The 22,392-nt window shown below is 37.3% G+C and overlaps 1 protein-coding gene across 1 annotated transcript in view; it reads left to right on the forward strand.

Annotated features, from left to right (window-relative positions):
- The window catches only part of ATP2C1 (ATPase secretory pathway Ca2+ transporting 1), a 132,210-nt gene that overhangs the window by 49,318 nt on the left and 60,500 nt on the right, over positions 1-22,392 (forward strand). The window contains exons 2-6 of the mRNA XM_046678137.1: positions 11,636-11,746; positions 13,462-13,578; positions 16,252-16,341; positions 18,392-18,427; positions 21,944-22,005. Of these exons, the coding sequence (XP_046534093.1) occupies positions 11,636-11,746; positions 13,462-13,578; positions 16,252-16,341; positions 18,392-18,427; positions 21,944-22,005 (416 nt within the window). The remainder of the gene's footprint in view (positions 1-11,635; positions 11,747-13,461; positions 13,579-16,251; positions 16,342-18,391; positions 18,428-21,943; positions 22,006-22,392) is intronic.

Consider the following 22,392-nt stretch of genomic DNA (forward strand, 5'->3'; position numbering starts at 1 on the left):
TCATGTCACTCACTTTAAATCAAAAGCTAGACGTGATTAAGCTTAGTGAGGAAGGCATGTCCAGGTCTCTCTAGGCCAAGACTAGGCCTCTTGTACCAAACAGTTAGCCAAGCTGTGAATGCAAAGGAAAAGTTCTTGCAGGAAATTAAAAGTGCTACTCTGGTGAACACACAAATCATAAAAAAGTGAAACAGCCTTATTGCGGATATGGGAAAGTTTTAGTGGTCTGGATAGAAAATAAAACCAGCCACGATATTTTCTAAAGTGAAAACCTAATCCAGAGCAAAGCCTTAACTCTCTTCAGTTCTGTGACAGCTGAGAGTGGTGAGGAAGCTACAGAAGAAAAATTTGAAGCTAGTGGAGACTGGTTCATGATGTTTAAGGAAAGAAGCCATAACATAACATAAAAGTACAAAGCAAAGCAGCAAGTGCTGATGTAGAAGCTGCAGCAAGTTCTCTAGAGGATCTAGCTAAGACGATTAATGAAGGTAGCTACACTAAACAACAGATTGTCAATGTAGATGAAATATCCTTATTCAGGAAGAAGATGCCATCTAGGACTTTCATAGCTAGAGAGGAGAAGTCAGTGCCTGGCTTCAGAGCTTCAAAAGACAAACTGACGCTCTTGTTAGGAACTAATGCAGCTGGTGATTTTAAGATGAAGCCAGTGCTCATTTACCATTCCAGAAATCTTAGGGTCCTTAAGTATTATGCTAAAATTGAGGACTGGCCCTGTGGCTGAATGGTTAAGTTCACATGCTGCACCTTGGCAGCCTGGAGTTCTCTGGTTTGGATCCTGGGCACAGACCCCACACACCACTCATCAAGCCATGCTGTGGAAGCATACCACATAGAAGAACTAGAATGACCTAAAACTAGGATATGCAGCTATGTGCTAGGGCTTTGGGGAAAAAAAAAAAAGAAAAAAGAATTATGCTAAATCTACTCTGCCTGTGTTGCATAAATGGAAGAACAAAGCCTGGAAGACAGCACATCTGTTTGCCACATGGGTTGCTGAATCTTTTAAGCCCACTGTTGAGACTTACTGCTTGGAAAAAAAGATTCCTTTCAAAATATTACTGCTCATTGACAATGCACCTGGTTACCTAAGAGCTCTGATGGAGATGTACGAGATTAATATTGTTTTCATGCCTGCTAACACAGCATCCATTCTGCAAGAGTAATTTTGAATTTCAAGTCCTATAATTTAAGAAATACATTTTGTAATGCTATAGCTGCTGTAGGTAGTGATTCCTCTGATGGATCTGGGCAAAATAAATTGAAAATCTGGAAAGGACTTACTATTCTAGATGCCATTAAGAACATTTCTGATTCATGGGAAGAGGTCAAAATAGCAGCATTAGCAGGAATTTGGGAGAAGTTGATTCCAACCCTCATGGATGACTTTGAGGGGTTCAAGACTTCGGTGGAGGAAGTAACTGCAGATGTGGTGGAAATAGCAAGAGAACTAGAATTACAAGTTGAGCCTGAAGGTATGACTGAACTGCTGCAATCTGATGATAAAACTTTAACGGATGGGGAGTTGCTTCTCATGGATGAGCAAAGAAAGTGGTTTCTTGAGATAGAATCTACTCCTGGTGAAGATGATGTGAAGATTGTTGAAATGATGTCAAAGGATTTAGAATATCACATAAACTCAGTTGCTAAAGCAGCAGCAGGGTTTGAGAGGATTGCCTCCAATTTTGAAAGAAGTTCTACTGTGGGTAAAATGCTGTCATACAGCATCACATGCTATGGGGAAATCGTTTAATCAATGTGGCACACTTCATTGTAGTCTTATTTTAAGAAGTTGCCAGAGCCACCCCAACCTTCAGCAACCACAATCCTGATCAGTCAGCAGCCATCAACATCGATGTAAGACCCTCCAACAGCAAAAAGATTACGACTCACTGAAGGCTCAGATGATGCTTAGCATTTTTTAGTGATGAATTTTTTTTTTTTTGAGGGAGATTAGCCCTGAGCTAACATCTGCTGCCAATCCTCCTCTTTTTGCTGAGGAAGTCTGGCCCTGACATCCATGCCCATCTTCCTCTATTTTATATGTGGGACGCCTGCCACAGCATGGCTTGACAAGCAGTGCATAGGTCCACACCCGGGATCCGAACCGGCGAACCCCGGACTGCTGAAGTGGAATGTGTGAACTTAACCACTGTGCCACCAGGCTGGCCCCTGGTGATGAAGTATTTTTTAATTAAGGTATATACATTGTTTTTTAGACATAATGCTATTACACCCTTAATGGACTGCAGTATAGTGTAAAAACTTTTATAAGCCCTGGGAAGCCAAAAAATTTGCATAACTCACTTTATTGTGATACTCACTTTATTGCAGTGGTCTAGAACTGACACTGCAATCTCTCTGAGGTATGCCTGTACAAGAGTTTGAATTTCTCTACATCTTCACCAGCACTTGCTATTTTCCCTTTTTTTTTAACTTTTATTTTTTAAAAAAAATTCTGGCCACACTAGTATATGTGAAGTAGTATCTCATTATACTAGTTTTGATTTGCATTTCCTTTATGCCTAATGATTTTGAACATATTTTCATGTGCTCATTGTCCATTTGTAGATATGCAAATGGAGAAACGTCTAATCTAGTTCTTGGACCATTTTTTAATTGGTTGGTTTATATTTTTGCTCAGTTTCAGGAGTTCTTTTTTCTACTTTCAGTGAAAGATCATTTAAAAGGCATAGGTATGGTGTATCTCCCTATTACGACACCAGTCTGTTGCTACATAATTGTTCATTACGACAGAAAATCTTGGTATTTTTTTTTCTAATAGTACTTTTGATACTGGTTTTTGTTAAGAACTTTGCAGAGAGTACCAAGATGACAAGAACCAGGTCATACCCTTGTGAAGATCTATAGTAGGGAGTGAGGGGCAAATGCCTAAATGTTACTCCATTAGTGTTACGTTAGGGAAAGGAAGCCAGTATTTGAGTACCTACCATACACTAGGCACGGTGCCACACACTCTTTATAAATGGTGTTTCTTTTAGTTCTTGTTGAAATCAAAACGGGTGTTTCAATTTTCCACTGAGGAAAAAGAGAAGTTAAGTAACTTGTTCTGGGTCATGAAGATGGCAAGACATAGAATTGGGATTGTAATTTGGGATCTGGTTAAGTCTGACCTTGACTGGAGCAGTGGTTCTCAAAGTGTGGTCCCTAGACCGGCAGCATCAACATCCCCTGAGAACTTGCTAGAGATGCACTTCCTGGGAGCTACCCCAGAATGTTTCAGTCCCTGCGCCGCCCTCTTTTAAAGCTGTAAAACTCTTTAAGTGCTAGCTTTTTGTTGTTGTTGTTGAAACCAAAACATAAAATACATGAAAGCAAAGCTGTTGTATTTGAAGTTGGAGTAGGGCCTGGGACCTTCTTCTCTCTTCCCAGCTCTGAAGGGGATGTTTGGTTTGATATGTACTGCACTATACTGTTATCGCACCCAGGTGAGCATAGTATAGTGTCGCTAGAAGTGGACTCATGCAGCATTATGGAACAATGCTGGCTGCCTTGTTCTCAACCAGAAGATCAATTAAAGAAACTTGGAGTCATTTGCTCATCTTTGGGACCAAAATCACTGCTTCCTCTAATGATCCTTTCTGTGCATATGGCTTGCAGATAGGTACCAAAAGTGCCAATTCTACCTGCCATGTGGAGAGTGTTTTATGTCTATAAGCTTCTCTGTGTCAGTAATCACAACCATGTAAGTGGAATTATTTAGGGGCATTCACTTTTGGCTTTAATCAACAAGTAGTTGCTAAAATTGAGCAGGTCTGCTTGATTTCTGTAAATCACTGTGAACCTGCAGTTCTTGATTTAGAACTGCTGTCATCAGTATTGTCTTGTTGGAACTGCTGTGTCACTGTTGTTTTTCTTCTGCCTATATATGCCTTCTTAACCTTTATATAATGGCATTGTATGGTTTGACCCTTAGAGTTCCTAGGATAACCCTGCTTTCCTGTGCTATAGCTGTTCAACAGCTGTGGAGAGATGCCTGATTCTTTCAAGTTTAATACCTAGCACATTTGATTTTCTTGGGCATTAGATGTCTTTCTGATTGCTTGCAAGTGAAACTTGGAAGACTTTTATTGTCAAGAGTTAACCTGAAAACTTTTAATAACTCTTATTTAATATTCCTGAACTTTGCAGAGATGAAATATTTTTAGTTTTTCCCCATGGCTTGACTTCTGTTGGGTAATTTGGGCTACCTTTGCTGACTTGCTTTTTAAATTTAGATTTGTGTCCATATGCTGAATGAAGTGACAGAATTTGTAAAACTAATTTTTCCCCAGGGATAGTTTGTAAACCTATGGTGGTAGCTCATTTTAGAACGTATTTACCTTTTAAAAGTAAAATATGCTAGTGTTTGCATTTGATCTAACCATACCTTTCAGCCCCATCCTCTAGGCCAGTGATGATTAACTTTGGTTGCACGTTAGACCCACTCTTGGCAGTTTTTAAAAATAAATGTTTTGGGGGCCAGCCCCATGGCATAGTGGTTAAGTTCAGCACACTCTGCTTTGGTGGCCCAGGTTTGCCGATTTGGATCCTGGGCATGGACCTACACCACTTGTGAGCCATCTGTGGCAGCAGCCCACATACAAAATAGTGAAAGACTGGCATTGATACAGGGCTAATCTTCCTCGAGCAAAAAAAGGGGAGGATTGGCAGTGGATGTTAGTTCAGGGTGAATCTTCCTCAGCAAAAAAAAAAGCAAAAAAGAAAAAAAAAGTTTGGCTCCACCCCACACCTAATGATTCACACTCTCTAGGGATGGTTCCTAGATGCTTGAATTAAAACAAAAAAAGAACACACTTGTCTTAGTCTGCTGTGGCTGCTGTAACAGAATATCATAGACTGGGGAGCTTAAACAAGAGATATTTATTTCTCACAGTTCTAGAAACTGAGGAGTCCAGGATTAAGGTGCTGGCCAGTTCAGTTCCTGGTGAGGGCCCTCTTCTTGGCTTGTAGATAGCTGTCTTTTTTGCTGTGTCCTCACTTGGTGAAGAGAGAGAGAGGAGTGTGCTCGAACAAGAGTACATGCAAGATCTTTCTGGTATCTCTTATAAGGGCACTGATCCCGTTATGAGGTCTCCACCATCATGACCTGAATTACCTCCCAAAGGCCCTATGTTTAAATACCATTACACTGGATGTTAGGACTTCAATATGTGAATTTTGAGGGAGACACAGTTCAGTCCATAGCAACCCCCGTGTAATCATAATTTGTATAAGAATTGGAAACTGATGTATAACAGTGCTTAGACTCAAAAATATGAGTGAGGGGCTGGCCCAGTGATGTAGTTGTTGGGTTTCTGTGCTCTACTTCGGTGGCCCAGGATACGTGTGTTCGGGTCCTGGGTGTGGACCTCCACACTGCTCATCAGGCCATGCTGTGGCAGTGTCCCGTGTACAAACAATGGAGGAGAACTGATGCAGATATTAGCTCAGGGACAATCTTCCTTACGCTAAAGGAGGAAAATTGGCAGCAGGTGTTAGCTTAGGGCCAATCTTCTTCACCAAAAAAAAAAACCCAACACAACAAAAAAACAAAAACAAAACAAAAAAAACAGAAAAAATAATGAGTGAATTAGCTGGCAATCTTGATAAAATGCAAATTTGGGTTCACTTGGTCTGTGATGGGGCCTGATGCATATAGGACCTGTATTTGACTGAATTATTTATATACATCCTAAAGATCTGAAAGTTTCTGCAGCTTTTAAATGCATCCAATTAAAAACCCTTTGCTTTTCTTGTCTAGGTGAATCTGGGTCATTTCATAGAGGTAGAGGTGCATAATAAAACAGTTATTTCATTCTAGCTAGATCGGCCTAGTCACATACAAATTAGGTTTCCATTGCTGTGGCTTTTACTAATGTTCATCTCTTGTTTAGAACACTTCCTTGGCATGTCTTAGCCGTTCTCTGCCACACATCCTTCATGGCTTAGCTTAAGGAAGTTTTCCCAGAATACTGAGGGCTCTAACAGTCTTTCCCTCCTCTGAATTTTCAAGACTGACTTGCCGTTGCAGTAATTTGACTGCCTTATGACAGCTCTCTGTGTGTGTTTTGGTGTGACTTGCCTCTCCAAGCTGAATTATTTGTCTCCACAGGGTATAGACTATGGACTGTGTGGTTGTGTGTGTGGTCTGTTATTTAGTAAATGCTTATTGATTGCATGAGTTAAATAATCCAAGGTGTGGATATAATAAATGCTGTTATTTGACACAAATGTAAAGGAACTATTGAGGAAATTAAGGGTATTTTTAAGGCCATATAGGAAATAAGTAAATAATACCCAGTGTTTAAAACACGGGACCATAGACAGTGGGCTCCTATAACAACATGTGAAAGACATTACATCTCTTAAGATGGTTTATCTTCAGATGGTTAAGATGGTTACCTTCAACTAAACTTAATGTGATCTTACTTGTATAATTCTCAAAGTATTACTAAATCATTCTAAGATTGTTTTTAAGCTGAAAACATTCTCTTTTTAACCAGAATAGATTAAATATTTGCATAACAGCGTAATAATAATATATAATAGCTGCCAAACTGTTCCGTGGTGGCTACACCTTTGAACAGTTCCACCAGTAGTGTATGAGAGTTCTGATTTCTCTGCATTCTCTCTAATGCTCGTTATCTGTCTTGTTAGTTTTAGCCATTAGTGGGTATGAAGTAGTATCTCATTGTGGTTTTGGTGTATATTTTCCTCATGACTAATGATGTTGAGGATCTTCTCGTGTTTATTGGTCATTTGTATATCTTTGTAGAAATATGTATTCAGATCGTTTACTCGTTTTTTAATTGGGTTATCTGTCCTTCATTGTTGAATTGTAAGAATTTATATATGGTAGATACAAGCCCCTTATCAGATAAATGACTTGCAAATATTCTTTCCCATTCTGTGGGTTGTCTTTTTTACTTTCTTTATCGTGTTGTTTAGAGCACAAAAGTTTTTAATTTTGTTGATCAACTTTTTTTCCTTTTGTTTCTTGTACTTTTGATGTCGTGTCCTAGGAAACCATGATGAAGAAGATTTAAGCTGTGTTTTCTTTTAAGTTTGTAGTTTAAGCTCTTATATTTAGATCTTCGATCCATTTTGAGTTTATTTTTGTATATGGTGTGAGGGAGGGGGTCCAGCTTTATTCTTTTTTGTGTGGCTGTCTAGTTGTCCCAGTACCATTTGTAGAAAAGAGTCTTTCAGTATTGTTTACCATGGTGAATAGCATTACTATTTAGCATATAAGACAAGGTAGACATCTAGTGTGATTTTTGATATATGTGTCTAGTTCATCATCAGGGCGTATCATTTTTACCTCTACGTTTACTATTCCTGCATTCCATCACCCTTGTCTAAGTTATAGTTATCACTTGTTTAGACTTATGTAATAGTCCAAGCTGGTATAGTCTCACCACTCTTGCCCTCCAATTTTTTTATTTTCCAACTTGTGCCTTTTGTTTTCTTTTAGACCACAGTTGAAGGTCTTCCTTTTGCTCTTAGAATCAAGACAGAAATTCCATGTAGGTTCCCTACCTCCTAATCTTTAGTCTGTTTTTGCTTTGTATCTTGTCTTGATTTCTTCAGTCCAGATACTTCTCAGAAGAATACTTCCATATGCTTCCTCCACCAGAGCTACCAGTGTGCCTGCCTCTAATCTGTGTTACTCTGCCTTCCTTCCTGTAACTATGGATGAACCGTCTATTCACTTATCCAAGGCCCACCCTTCTACACATTCTCCAGATGCCATCCCCTCTCATTTAATCAAGAATGTTACTTTATCAGTTGTCCCATCTCTTTTCTGCATTATCAATTTTTTGTCTGCAGATCATTCTAATGGACATACAAATATGGTATTATTTATTTCTTCTTAAAAAAAAAAATACTGCCAACTCTTGACCCTACATTCCATTCTGGCTATAATCCCATTTTTCTGTTCCTCTTTGCAGCAGAACTGGAAAGAATTATCTATACTTTGTCTCTAACTTCTCTTCTGCTGTTTTCTCTGAACCCACTCCTGTCTGATTTTTGTTCTCCACTGCTCCATTGAAACTGCTCTCTTCGTTTATCTCCATGTTACCAAGTCCAGTTGTCAGATCTCAGTCCTCATCTTAACTTTTCAGTAGCATTTGGCCCAGCCACTTAACACCCTCCTTGTTTCACTTGGCTTCTCTTTTGGTTCTCCTTTTACGTTACTGGTTGCTCCTTCTTGGTCTCTTCTCTTGGTTACTGCTCATCTCTGATCACTGTATGTTGGGAGAATGCCCTACGGTCAGCCCACAGACCTCGTTCCTTTCTTCTGTGCTGGTGTACATGTTTATTCTCAGACTTAATACCATTTATATGCACATGACTACTTACTGTTGTATCACCAACCTGGACCTCTCCTTTGTGAATACCCACCTAGCTCCTGAACGTTTCTACCTAGATGTCTAATAGCTAGTTCCTTTGCTTCTTTCAGGTCTCTGTGTTACCTTATGTTACCAAATGTCACCTTACTGGAGGGGTCCTCCCTGTCCCCCCTATATAAAATGATCAACTCCTCCCCTACTTATCCTTTTTTTCTTAATTGTTTTCTAGACCGTTTATTGTATAACACATTATTTGTAATCTTTTCCTCCTTATTGATATGTGGCTCCATGAGGCTAGAGTTCTTACCTGTTTGGTCGCTTTGTGTCCCCAGTACCAAGAACAGTGTCTGGCATTGATTATGTGTCGAAGGACTAAATGAGTAAGGGAGTAAATGCAGGCCTTTGAATACTTCATTCTTGCCATGCTCCCCACCTTCCTTGGGGACTTTGCACATTCCGTTCCCTCTGTTCTTCCATCCCTTCCCTTAGGCTAGCTTCTTGTCTTTCACTTCTACAAACATTACTTCCTCATCAAAACTTTCCTGTCCTGGTTATAACCTCTGATTATGAGCTCTCAGCCCGTGGACTTCTCCTTCATAGTAGTTATCGTTTGCAGTTTTCCATTTATTTGCGCAATTCTTTGATAATGTCTCTCTCCACTCCTCACTCCAGGCTGTTTTTGCTCATTGTTAAATCCTAAGGGCCTAGAACAGAGTCAGGTTCTCAATAAATGCAGTGTGTGTCGAAAGAGTAAATGAATGAACAAATTGAAATACTCTTATGAGCCATATAATTAATGACCCATTTGAGCTGCTAAACCTCTATAACATTAAAAAGAAAACAGGATTAAAATTCAATAATTCCATAATTTTAAGTTAACGTAGGATCTGTTTAGCATAAATGAGTTGACACCCCTCGCTGCCTTTGACCAAGAATTTATTGAGCTGTAGCCTCCCTCTATTGTACAAATCCCTTCAGTGAAATCAGTCCTTATCAGATGGCCATCTGGCCTCTGCCAGAACACATCCAGCCCTCTTCATTCTAACTCCGTAAGTTGGTCCGCTGTAAACACCTCCTTTGATTTGGTGTTGCCCTCTTTCACATGGCTCCCCTTCATATATTTAGAGAGCTATTATCAAGCCCCTTCAGTGTCTTATCCTTTATTAAATGAAATAATCTCACTTCCTTCTGTTGAGATTTTTCAGCTCTTTTGGGCCCATGGAATGTTTCTCAGGGACTTTATGTAAAGTTTGTTCCAACATTAGACCCTATCCATGTACCAACTACCAAGGAATTACTTTAGAAAGCTTTTATGAGTAAGGCTCTTGTATTGCATATTGGGTATTAGAGATTACAATTTCCAATTTATTAATGATAGAAAAATATGTTTTAATAGAAAAGTTATTGCAAATGTAGCTTTACTAACCTTGATTAGTAATTTAGCTCTGTTTTGAGCTCATTGTACCACTGAATATGTACATATAAATATTAAATAGTTTTGGGAGAGAAATAGCTATTTGAACACTTATGACTGGTGGGTCAAATGCCATATTAGTGAATGTAATCATTCTACAACTTCAGGCGCTGTATATCCCCATTTTATGTATGAAGAAACTGAAGTACAGGAATATTAGAAATAAAAGATTTTCTTAATCTCGTTGTCATTGCACGCAATGTAAACATATTTGATCCTCCTTAATTTTGCTTTATTATCTCACGAGATAAAATAACCATGTCAAATTAGTTTAGTTCTCATTGCTTTAAGAGTCAGGTCATTTTGGGGGGAATTTTCTCCATGGTTCAATAAAATCTTTCCTCTGTACTACTTCGTTTCATAGGTTTGAAATGAGGGCATTCAGTGGCTCTAAAACGTGTACAACTTTTATGAAATTTCCAGTTCTTTTTCTAAGGCTTTAAATTTCTTAGTTATGTAAAAATATTATGCTGTAAAATAATTTCACGACTTTGTTTTGCATGAAAGAAAGTTAATCTGTCTCTAATTTGCTTGGAATTTTTATTCACTAATATCTTCTCATTCTGAGTAGAAAAATACTTCGCTCTTAAGGTACTTAAACATTCAACAATGCCTTTTTAATAAATGAGATTAGAAAACATGTATTTGATTGTTCCAGAACTTGGTCACACTGTGGAAATACTTTTTTTCCACAGCTATTTACCATTTTTTGCAGTAAGTGCAAAAATTTTTTTTTATGGATACAGGCCTCTATAATGGCACTTTAATAATAATAATAGAAACTTAAATTATTCTTTGATCTCATTTGTTGTCTTGAAGTGTTGCCTTAAAAAAATTTTTAGGGAAATGTTTTATCCTAAAAATGTTCATTATCCAAGGTTGAAAACATTTTCCCTAAAAGCTTAAAGACTTGTATTTTGGCAGTAAGATGATCACTTCGGTTTTAGTATTATTTTAATCGGTGGATGTGTGGCAACTGAAGTATTTTCTTCCCTAAAGTTTCAGTGGGGAGCTTTTGTCTCCCCTTCTCCTACTTACTCAAAACCTTTTGTCTGTAAAGAATCTCAGCTTAGGACCCAAGACAAGTCTGGGTTGTGGATTTATTTCTAGAAGTGTGTTAAACATTTTTCTATAGATACTTGCTTATGAAGCTGCATCAAGTAGATACCATGGTTGCCACCATCTCGGTGACTTTACTCTGCTTGTTCACAGCCCGTTCACTAACCTGTGCATCCTCTGCTTGTCTGGTCTCTTGCTTTTCGTTTTTCCCCTATTTTGGGGATAGGTCTTTGAGCCTGACTTGGCTGTCATCGTGCTTCGGAAGAGTAGCCAGGTGTCCTTTCTGGATAGTTAAGAAATGAGCTGACTGACAGGAGTAGTTAAAATGGAGAAAGCTTAGCTGTTCCCTGTCCTTCCTGTTAAACATAATGAGTTTAGAGGATTATGACTACATGTAATCATCAGGATCTGCTGGACAGGACATCTGTTTTACTTTTTACTTGTTACATTGGTGTAGAAATAGCATCTTTTTAATTTAATGTGAAAATTATTTTGTGTTCTAGCTGGCACTGGTGGCTTAAATTTTGAAATGTGCTTTCTGGAAAAATAGCACATGGTTAGTATAAAATTATCTTATTAGGACTAGATACTCATTATTAGTCTGAAAATATTTGTGTTTTAACTATGGAAAAAAAGTTGCTGTAAACATTTGGGTTTTCGTTTACTCTAGACTGCATAAGAATTGTTCAGTATATTCAAATATTTTTCCTTTGGTTTTATTTCCTAGGTTGCACGTTTTCAAAAAATTCCTAATGGTGAAAATGAGACAATGATTCCTGTATTGACATCAAAAAAAGCAAGTGAATTACCAGTCAGCGAAGTTGCAGGCATTCTCCAAGTAAGTGCTTGGCAGGGGAGGGAGGGAATAGATAGTAAAATCAGTTAGTTATAACGACTCTTTAGATAACTGCTGTGCAATAATAGCATTTTCTGGATGACAGAAATACTCTGTTCTGCTGTCCAATATAGTAGCCACTATTTAAATATGACTATTGAGTACTTGAAATGTGGATAGTTTAGGGGAGGAACTGAATTTAATTTTATTTAATTTTATTTAACTTTCATTGAAATTTAAATAGCTACATGTGGCTGGTGGTTACGTGATTGGACAGTGCAGCTCTAGCTCATTAGCATTGCCAGGCACTGTTAGTGCTGTGTAAGGATTAGTTGCATTGGGAAAATAATCAATTTAATTATTAATGTAAATAGAGTTAGGAATTTATCTTTTTATGTTTTCTGAAGTAAAGTAAAAGCTAAGTACACGTTTAGAACTGAAAATAAACTTTGCTTATATAATTTAATCTCTTCCTAGTTTTAAAAAACACAATCTAATGAAACAAGAAGAGAATATTCCTTATTTTCTTCTACAGGATTCATTTTGATGATGGCATTAAAAACATTGGCTATCCTTTTTTTGAGGTGTTTTTGGTTGTTGTATTTATACTCTGTTTTAAAACCACTTATTTTAAATATCTTTAAGTGTTGTAAGACTCCAATATTGAACTCTATTATTAAAGCTTTTGGCCAGAGAAACCAATTATTTTAGGGATGCAGGTAACTTCATTCTTTAATAATAGTCATAATAATAAATCATGAGACAGTGACTGAAGAATGTAGGTGGGGTTCATAAAATATAAAATGTCCCGGGGCTGGCCCCGTGGCCGAGTGGTTAAGTTCACGCGCTCCGCTGCAGGCGGCCCAGTGTTTCGTTGGTTCGAATCCTGGGCGCGGACATGGCACTGCTCGTCAGACCACGCTGAGGCAGCGTCCCACATGCCACAACTAGAGGAACCCACAACGAAGAATACACAACTATGTACCGGGGGGCTTTGGGGAGAAAAAGGAAAAAATAAAATCTTTAAAAAAAAAAAAAATATATAAAATGTCCCAAGAACCAGTTCATCTTAACTTCATTATTTTGAATAATTTAGAAACCACAAATTTTCTACCTGAAATAATGATACAGTCCAAGAGCAAAAGGTAATACCAACCTCTGGGTTTTGATAGGCTCAGAGAACAGGGAAGGTGGTTATGACCCATTGAGTGTTCTTTTTGGAGAAAGTAATTTTAGAAAACAGCAAAACAACAATGAAAACAAAGAAAACTAATTAAAATGTACTGATATGTTGCTTTCTGTAAATCGTGTGGCTGGTTTGTGTTATTTCTCTTTCCCCAGAGAAAACCATAAATTGTTTGTTTATTAAACTCTACCTTGTTTCTTCCATTAAAAAACAATTTTTTGATGTATAATATCATAAAACACAAGTACCCATAGTAAGTGTACGGTTTGCATTTTAACAGAGGTGACTACCATCACCATTAAGATAGAACATCTTCCTCACTCGAGCAAGCTCCCCCATGTCCCTGTGCAGTTAATCCCTCCTGTGGATCGCGTCTGGCTCCAGTCAACCACTGATAAATTTTCTGTCACCATAGATAGGTTTTGACTGTTGTAGAAGTTTCAGTAAATGTGATCATACAGTATTACGCTTTTGTGTTTTTCTTTTGTTCTCTGCTAACATTTTCAGTAACTTTTATATGTAAATCTAATAGGCTGATCTTCAGAATGGTCTGAACAAATGTGAAGTAAGTCATAGGCGAGCCTTCCATGGCTGGAATGAGTTTGATATCAGTGAAGATGAGCCGCTGTGGAAGAAGTATATTTCTCAGGTGGGATTATTGTTTTTTTCTCCTCTGTTGTATAATTTACGTGTATTTTTGTTAGTGTAGTTCACTTTTATGAAGTTATTTATGGAAGAAAAAATAATTTTTTTGAATTTTTTTTACCTAAATTTTTCCATTTGCTAGGGTTTACTGTTAGGTTGGAATTTCTATAGTTTTTAGTTTGCAGATATTAAAGGCTAATGGACATACCACATGGAGGTGATACTCCTCCTCCATGTGGATGAAAGGATGAACAGTTTCCTTTTCAGATGTCTAACTTAATACTTTTTTGTCATAGGAATGCTAGTATTTTTTAAAGTAATATGGTCAGCTTAGAAAATTAGGAAAAGTAAGTTAGGTAATTTGAATCCAGACTGCCTGGTTACAAATTCCACCTTTGTTCTTACTAGCTGTATGATCTTTATTATCCTCTGAGCCTTATTTATAAAACAGGGATAATAATCTTAGGAGATAGTAAGCTATTGATAGATGATAGATTTTTGCTTTTTTGTGTGTGTTTGAGGAAGATTGGCCCTGAGCTAGCATCTCTTGCCAATCTTCCTCCTTTTGCTTGAGGAAGATTGTTCCTGAGCTAACATCTGTGCCAGTCTTCCTCTATTTTATATGTGGGATGCAGCCACAGCATGGCTTGATGAGCAGTGTGTAGTTCCGTGCCCAGAATCTGAACCCGTGAACCCTGGGCCACTGAAGCGGAGCATGTGAACCCAACCTTTAGTGAAGAAGATTGGCCCTAAGCTAACATCCATTGCCAATAGTCCTCTTTTTGCTGAGGAAAATTGTCCCTGAGCTAACATCTGTGCCTATCTTCCTTTCTGTTTGGTATGTGGGATGCTGCCACAGTGTGGCTTGATGAGCAGTGCGTAGGTCTGTGCCTGGGATCCGAACCTGTGAATCCCGGGCCACTGAAGCAGAGTGTGCCAACTTAACCACTAGGCCACCAGGCCAGCCCTAGAATATTTTTTATATGTGTATTTGTATTCTTACATTTATCACATTTCCACATTACCTAAAACTTTGGGAAGTTTACTCTGGATTTATAAACTAAATGATTTGACTTATCACTAGGCAGTATGATTTCATATTTTACTTTCTTGATCCTGTTTCAAAGCCAGAGTACGTGCATCGTGGGATTGCTGTGAGAATGAAATGAAGCAGTGCCTGTAATGTAGTTAAGCACAAGCAACAAGCAACAGTAAATATCAATTGTTAATCATAAAGCACTGGGCAACTCTTTCCTCCTCCATGGAGTACACCGAATTTGTTGTTAGGTAAACATTTGTCTGGAGCCTGCCGTCTTAGTACCATGGCACAGCTTTTTTAGGGGAAAATAAAAAAGACCATGGGCCTTGCCCTCAAAGGGTGATGATAACAGCTAATATCTTTTGAAGAGGGTTTTATGGTTTACACAGTGTTTTAATATACATCCTTAATTAATCCTCACCACAGTCTTTGGCATAAGGTACTATTTTACTAGGTGAAGAACCCCCAGGAATTAAAAATATTAAGGCCACTCAAGTGGCAGGAGCTGAATTCAAACCCAAGTACTCTGACTCAGTCAAGTGTGTGGTTTGTCAGCCCTGAACCACGTTGCAGCTGTAGTTTTATTTTGCTAGAGCAATGATTTTTCAATCCTCTCTGCACTAGAGTCACTTGTAGGGTGTTTTAAAAGTGCCAAAGCCTGTGCCCTATGCCCAGAGACTCTGATTTAATTGGTCTTATGTGAACCTGGGCATTGTTAGAAGTGAAAGTTCTTCACGTGATTCCTATATGAAGCAGGGTTGGAATCACTGTGCCAGAGAGTGGAGCCTTAAAGGGAGTGGGAGGTGGTGGCATCTAACCTCAGAGCTCTGGTACCCAGGGGCTGGGGCTCTCTACTGGCATGGATTCTTTGTAGCCTAGTTACTTTCAACTTGGACAGTGATTGGCATCACTTCATCAGAGGAAGAGATTCTGGCAAGAGAGCTCTGATGTTTAAGGAATAGGGTGTCCAACTGAAAGAACTTGGGGTGCCTCTGATACTTGGTCATTTAAGTGTTGCCTGATGGGGTTGATGCTGTGGTCTAGTTTCTTTGGATACTGTTGCCTCTGCTAGATAGATATCAGGAAAACCAGCCTTGGGAAAATCTTCAGCTTCTTCTGTGGAGAGGATCTTACTGCCTGCTCTTAGCTGTCCTGGGGGGTTGTTTCTGCTGTGTGGGTGAACCCCAGAATTGTAATCTACACTAATTTACTTAGTATAGAAATGTTGAGGAATGTTTGAATCTCATACTCTAGGTTTTCTGCCCAGTTTTTAACCTAAATCTCTAGCTTAAAAATCATTTTCCACTTATTCTAGCCTCAATAGAAATTCAAAACAGCTATATTTATGAAACTAATATACTAAAAATATATGTGCACTATAAGGAATTTGTAAATTCTTAGTTTTAAGTATTGATTTTTTTTCTGGAAAGGAACTCTTATGAAGTGGTGACTTTTAAATGCAGTTAAGTGTAAATACTTATTTTTGTTAATTGAAAAGATACATAAGATAAACCAAATGTAGACACTTGTAATTTTCTAATCATGCCCCAATAGTTTATTTTTTTTAGCTTTTGCTGCAATGGAACACAACTGTCATTCATACAAAACTGTTAAATTGTTGTTTGTTTTCACTTTCAGTTTAAAAATCCCCTTATTATGCTGCTTCTGGCTTCTGCAGTCATCAGTGTGTTAATGCATCAGTTTGATGATGCCGTCAGTATCACTGTGGTAAGAAAACAAAATAGAAATATTTTTAAATTGTTGGTTAATCATATAAATTAGGATTGGCTTTTATTTTGAAAAATGAATTGAGAAATGAATTGAAAAATGTCTTAATGTTTGTTCAGGTTTTTTTGCTGTCCAAATTCTGCTTTAGTTGCAATAATCTCAAATAATGTTCAAGTTTCTGTGATTGGCATGCTTGAGAATTGCTTAACAATCTGGTAATTTCTCAGATGTGAAATATTTTATAATAAATTTCCAATTTATTTTGCTTTCAGTTGAGAATATGCTTTGGCTAATTGTGAACTAAAGCCTGACATTTGTGAACTTAAAGATACTATTTAACAGAGCACACTGTACTTACTGTGTGAGATTTTGATTTTTTCCAGCTAGGTTATTCTAGCTTTCATTGAAAGTTTCCTCCTTTTTTTTCTTGCCCCCTCTTTCACTGTAGAATAAAAATTTATAGCAAGTACAAGCATTGATTAAAGCAAGTGTGTTATGTGTAAGAACACAGTAGATATGAATGTAGAGCCGCAGTTCTCGAACTCTTGCTTCAGACTCCCAGGAGTCTCTGAGACCCTTTCAGGGAGCTACGAGGTCAAAACTGTTTTCTTAATACTAGAATATTATTTGTCTTTTTGCTATAGACATTTGCATAAATGGCACAAAAGCAGTGGCGGGTAAAACTGTTAGAGCCTTGGCTCAAATCAAAATAAAGGCACAAACTGTACTAGTAATCATTGTTTTCTTTCATGATTTCACTTAGGAATATTTTTGATAAAACAGTGAAAATTAATTTTATCGAGTTTTGACCCTTGAGTGCATATCTTTTTAATATTCTGCGTAATGAAATAGGAAGTATGCATAAAGGACTTTTGTATATTGAAGTATGATGGTTGTTTCAAGGAAAGGCAGTTGTGGTGAGCTGAACCAGCCTTTTACTTGAAAGAGCGACTGACGAACTGCAGTTAAGACTTAGATAACTGGCATACTTCTTTTTTGAAAGTGTGTGAAATGAGCCTATCACTCCAAGAAAAGCAACTGACAGATTTTGTTGCCAAAGATAAAATTCAAGCTTTCATGTGATAATTATAATTTTGCACAATTTTTATGCATTACTATGTGCTGGATATTTTACCAGTATTTAAGACTTTATTCTAATGAGATCAGTAGTGATTTTAATGAAAGTGATTTTTTCTATTAGGAAATATTTGAATAACCAAGTGAATCAATATTTTCTAAATGGTCAGTGTTATGTTACAAAATTTTTAGTGATTATAAGATCTATTCAAAGTGCAAGATAGTTCAGTGGATTTTAGTATAACAGATTATGAGAAGTTCATTGATAGAATTTTAGAGTCTACCTTGCAAATTGCTTTTAAGTAACTAACACTTGTCTAATTTGGATGTAACAGCTAAAAAGAAGATCCACAATCATCTGAAAAAGCTTTTAAAGTACTCTTCCCTTTTCCAGCAATATCTGTATGAGGCTGGATTTTCTTCATATACTTCGCCATAATCAACATATTGCAATGGATTGAATGCAGAAACAGATATGCGAATCCAGCTTTCTCTGAAGGCAGACATTAAAGATAGAAAAATTGAAAACACTACCACTTTGCTGACAGTTTTTTTTGGGGGGATATGTTTTTCATAAAAAATGTTGTATTTGTTAACATGTAAGGGTTTATTATTGTTTTAGATGAATTAGTAAAGTAGAAATTAAAACTGAGTAATTGAAAAAGGATTTAATGTGATAAAATTGGTAGATAGAACCCACATAAACAAAAGCTGGTCTTCAGGTTGTAAGTACGTAAAGGGATCCTGAGATAAAGGTTGAGAAGCTGTCCCAGGGGAGGCAAGCCACTGTCAGCTGTAGCTTTCTTCCCCAACAGGCCTCAAGGCAAAGTTGTGATTTTTACCCCAGCTCATCTCAATGCTTAGTGCCTGGTATCTTGGGACTGCAGATAGAGTCAGAAAAATAAAACACGATTAACAGTTATTTCTGAAGTTACCATGTCTGATTTAAAGGTTGTTTCTTTGTTTTGTGTAGGCAATACTTATCGTCGTTACAGTTGCCTTTGTCCAGGTGAGTAGGGAGCCTGTTTTGCCAACATATTAATAGTATTGTAGTTAATTGCTTAAAAAAATTAAGGTTTATGGCAAAATCTATAGTTATTGGGGGATGGTAATGTCAGTCAACAATTTATTCTTTGTTTTCGAAATAATTTCAGAAAGACAGCGCTATTGGAAGTCAGTGGAACTCACTTGACTGATTTAGGTAGTGATGTGAAGAAAATCTAGTTTTTTATTTGATGGTGTTAAAGATAATGGAAGCAGATGGAAATGAACAGCATAGTACATGTAATAGAAATAAAATCCAGCCATAGTTTAAAAATTTTTGCAATTAAAAAGTTGGGTAGGGTTTTTTGTTTTTTATTGAGGTAACATTGATTTATAACATTATGTAAATTTCAGGTGTACATCATTATATTTGAACTTCTGTATAGACTCCATAGTGTTCACCACTAAAAGTTTAGTTGCCATCCATCACCATAAAAATATTGGGCCAGGGTTTAAATTTCTCATTCTTCACAGAAGGCATGTTGTGATCTGGATCAAGCTCCCTGTTCAGCAAAAACATTGAAATAATAAATAAAACATATGAAAAGGAACCTCTTTTAAAAATTAATGTGAGGGGCTGGCCCCGTGGCCGAGTGGTTAAGTTCGCGCACTCCGCTGCAGGCGGCCCAGTGTTTCGTTGGTTCGAATCCTGGGTGTGGACATGGCACTGCTCGTCAGACCACGCTGAGGCGGCGTCCTGCATGCGACAACTAGAGGGACCCACAACGAAGAATATACAACTATGTACCGGGGGGCTTTGGGGAAAAAAAAAAAAATAAAATCTTTAAAAAAAGAAATTAATGTGAATAATGTCGAGATAATGTTAGGATTTTAGAACAATGTGGCAGGTCTCATTTTATTAGTTAAAAGTTTTAAAGCATGATTAATAAGAGTGTAGAAAGATTATTCTAGTTTTAGGGAAAAATTTAATATGTCACGTGATCCTAAAATTCATGTTGTTTTGAACCTTAAGACTGTATTTTAAGTTAGTGTAGTTATTTACATAGCTATGATTTATTCTTTGGGTATTTCCTGTTATTATCCAGGCCTCCTATGGTAATCACTAACTTAGTAAGTTGTTAGTTTTATAGTAAGCCAGTGTAGAAAAGCCGGTTGGAATCAGACTTCTGCAGCAAGTTTGTGAGCTCCATCAGTAGACCGTCAGGGATCCTATTTCTAGGGAATCCTCTTGCTTAGAACTGATAAAAGTTACCCTAGGGGAGGCAGAGCTGGTTAGTCTAGCAGAGGTCATTCCAGGCTGGGCATCATTCAAGGCAGCCATTCATTCAGCCATGTGAGTGGTATGACCCACTGGACCAGGAACCAGAACCCTCTTGCGTCTTTAATAATGCGACAGATGTGTGGAGTGACTTTCTTCAGAAGGATTCCTGCAATATTATCACTGTGTATGGAAGACCTTAGTAGCTTGTTTTTTGGTAAATAGGGAGCCCCTTCCCTCAAAAAACCCCACAAAATTGCAATTTTAACATAATCAATGTGGAATTTTACACAAAGACAGTATGTTAAACACTTTACATGCAGTGGCTGAAACCATCTGCTAAATATCTTTGTAAGAGGTTCATTTGATGGAAAACTCAAGAAAGAATCAAAACATTTGTGAAAATCCCAGTTTCAGATTGCTAGGTCTGGTTTCTTGTACAGAGGTGAGCCCTTTCCCCAAGTGTGCCTATGAAACCAACAAAACAGTCTATAAACTGCAATTAAAAACTTTTAAAAAAGATCCTATTTACTATCAGTTGAACTTACCATAATGCTTTGTCAAAAAACTCTACAAAAAATCTATCAGAAATTTTTAATGCTTTATCATTATTTAGTATTTATGTTTTTACCTGTGTTTTAGGAGAAGAGTGCTTTTTATATTCTTTTCATATTTCTATGTGCCTTTATTTTCCCTATCTCATTCTAGTGTCCATTTGTCATCCAATTATGTACCTTCGCAGACATGAAAATAGCTAATTGTTCTAGATAGTCATATATTGATACCACCTTACAGTAAATTTAAAACATAACTTTTAGGCGTTCATTAGTGATGCTGTCAGGTTTTTGGTGGTGTGTTAAATGGTCATTTTGATGTAGAAGCACCTTTGTAGTTGTAGGAAGTAAAGGCTAAGAAGTCTGGAGAGGGAGGTAAAGATTGGGCAGCTTCTGTGTCATTTATTACTAGCATCTAGGTTTGGTGAATGTTTTCTAACCAAAACTTCCGAATTCCTTAATATCCTTGGTATGTTTGGGGAAGGGATGTCTTGTAATTTTTCTATTTATAGATTTACCTTACTCTCACATTTGTTCCTCTCGCTTAAGTAAAGACTGATTTAGTTCTAAGTTATTCTTAAATGGCTTTGCATTTTGTCTGAAAAAGATTGTGAGTGTGAAATTTTGATTAGTATTAGCACTGCAGTCATTTTAAAACACTTTCCAACTTACACTTCCACTACTCCCTCTTTTCCCTTTTTAACCTTAGATCAAAAGATTTTAGTGCAGACATGAGACAAAAATAGGTCATGTTTCGTGAAGCAAAACTGCCCCATGGAGACATGGACTAAATAGTGAGTGAAGCTGTCTCTGACCCTTAGCTATGATTATATGGATGGAAGAAGGCTGGAGCATGACAGAGTTAGGGCTCTTTAGAATTTCCCTTTTTGGGTAGTTCAGGGTGATGGGAAAGGTGTCCATCAAGGTAAGGCCAACCTCATCTCTGTGTTAGTAAACTCTCTGTTTAATGTCTGTTCTTTCCAAGCAAACTTATGCCATAAAACCTTTGCATTTAGCATGGGCTTAAGTCCTCAAAGCAAATGTTGCCTGCTATTAATTGTCTTTGACTTCTTTGATCATTAAACACTAAGTGAAAATTATCTTAATTATTTTTCTTTTTTTGAGAAAGATTAGCTGTGAGCTAACACCCCCTGCCAATCCTCCTCTTTTTTTTTTTTCCTGGGGAAGGTTGGCCCTGAGCTAACAACCGTGCTCATCTTCCTCTATTTTTATATGTGGGATGCCTGCCACAGCATGGCTTGATAAGTGGTACATAGGTTCCATGCCTGGGATCTGAACTGGCAAAACCCGGGCTGCCGAAGTGGAGTGTGCGAACTTAACCACTGTGTCACTGGGCTGGCCCCTGATGTTTACTTTTAATGACTGAAAATTATGTACCCTTTGGACACACGAATCAATTTTCTTCATTTTATTATAAATAACGTGACCTTAGGTTGCACATTGAATATTAAAATGCGAAATTGGGAATATTTAATTATCAAATTGTTTGGTCACTATAATTTAACATTATTTAATAAGGGACAAGCTTTTATGTATAGAAATGTAAGTGTAAGTAAAGGAAAAGGTAAGAATTGGGGGAAATTTTTAAATAATGATTGAGATCAATATTTAACTCTAACACGGAATATATTTATAGGAGCATATGTATTTGCATTTCTTTATGTTTGTGCCTTTTCTTTTTAAATAGGAATATCGTTCAGAAAAATCTCTTGAAGAACTGAGTAAACTTATGCCACCAGAATGCCATTGGTATGATCCTTGTTTCTGATACGAATTTCTACTCTTAAAAACAGAAATGAATATGACTAGTACAAAATACATTGTGGCCCCAGATTTGTCTAAACATAAGGTAGAAACCATTAATCTGACATGAAAAATTAATACTCTATTTAGTGTGGTAAGTTGTACTGTTAAAAGTTTAAAGTTCTGATTTTGAGATTCTTTTTTGTTTTTTATTTCTTTTTTAAGATTGGCACCTAGGCTAACAACTGTTGCCAATCTTTTTTTTTTTTTTCTGCTTTATTTCCCAAACCCCCACTGTACATAGTTGTGTATCTTAGTTGCAGGTCCTTCTAGTTGTGGCATGTGGGACGCCACCTCAACGTGGCCTGACGAGGGGTGCCATGTCCGCACCCA

Source organism: Equus quagga, chromosome 1, assembly GCF_021613505.1.
Source record: "Equus quagga isolate Etosha38 chromosome 1, UCLA_HA_Equagga_1.0, whole genome shotgun sequence".
NCBI classification, from domain to species: domain Eukaryota; kingdom Metazoa; phylum Chordata; class Mammalia; order Perissodactyla; family Equidae; genus Equus; species Equus quagga.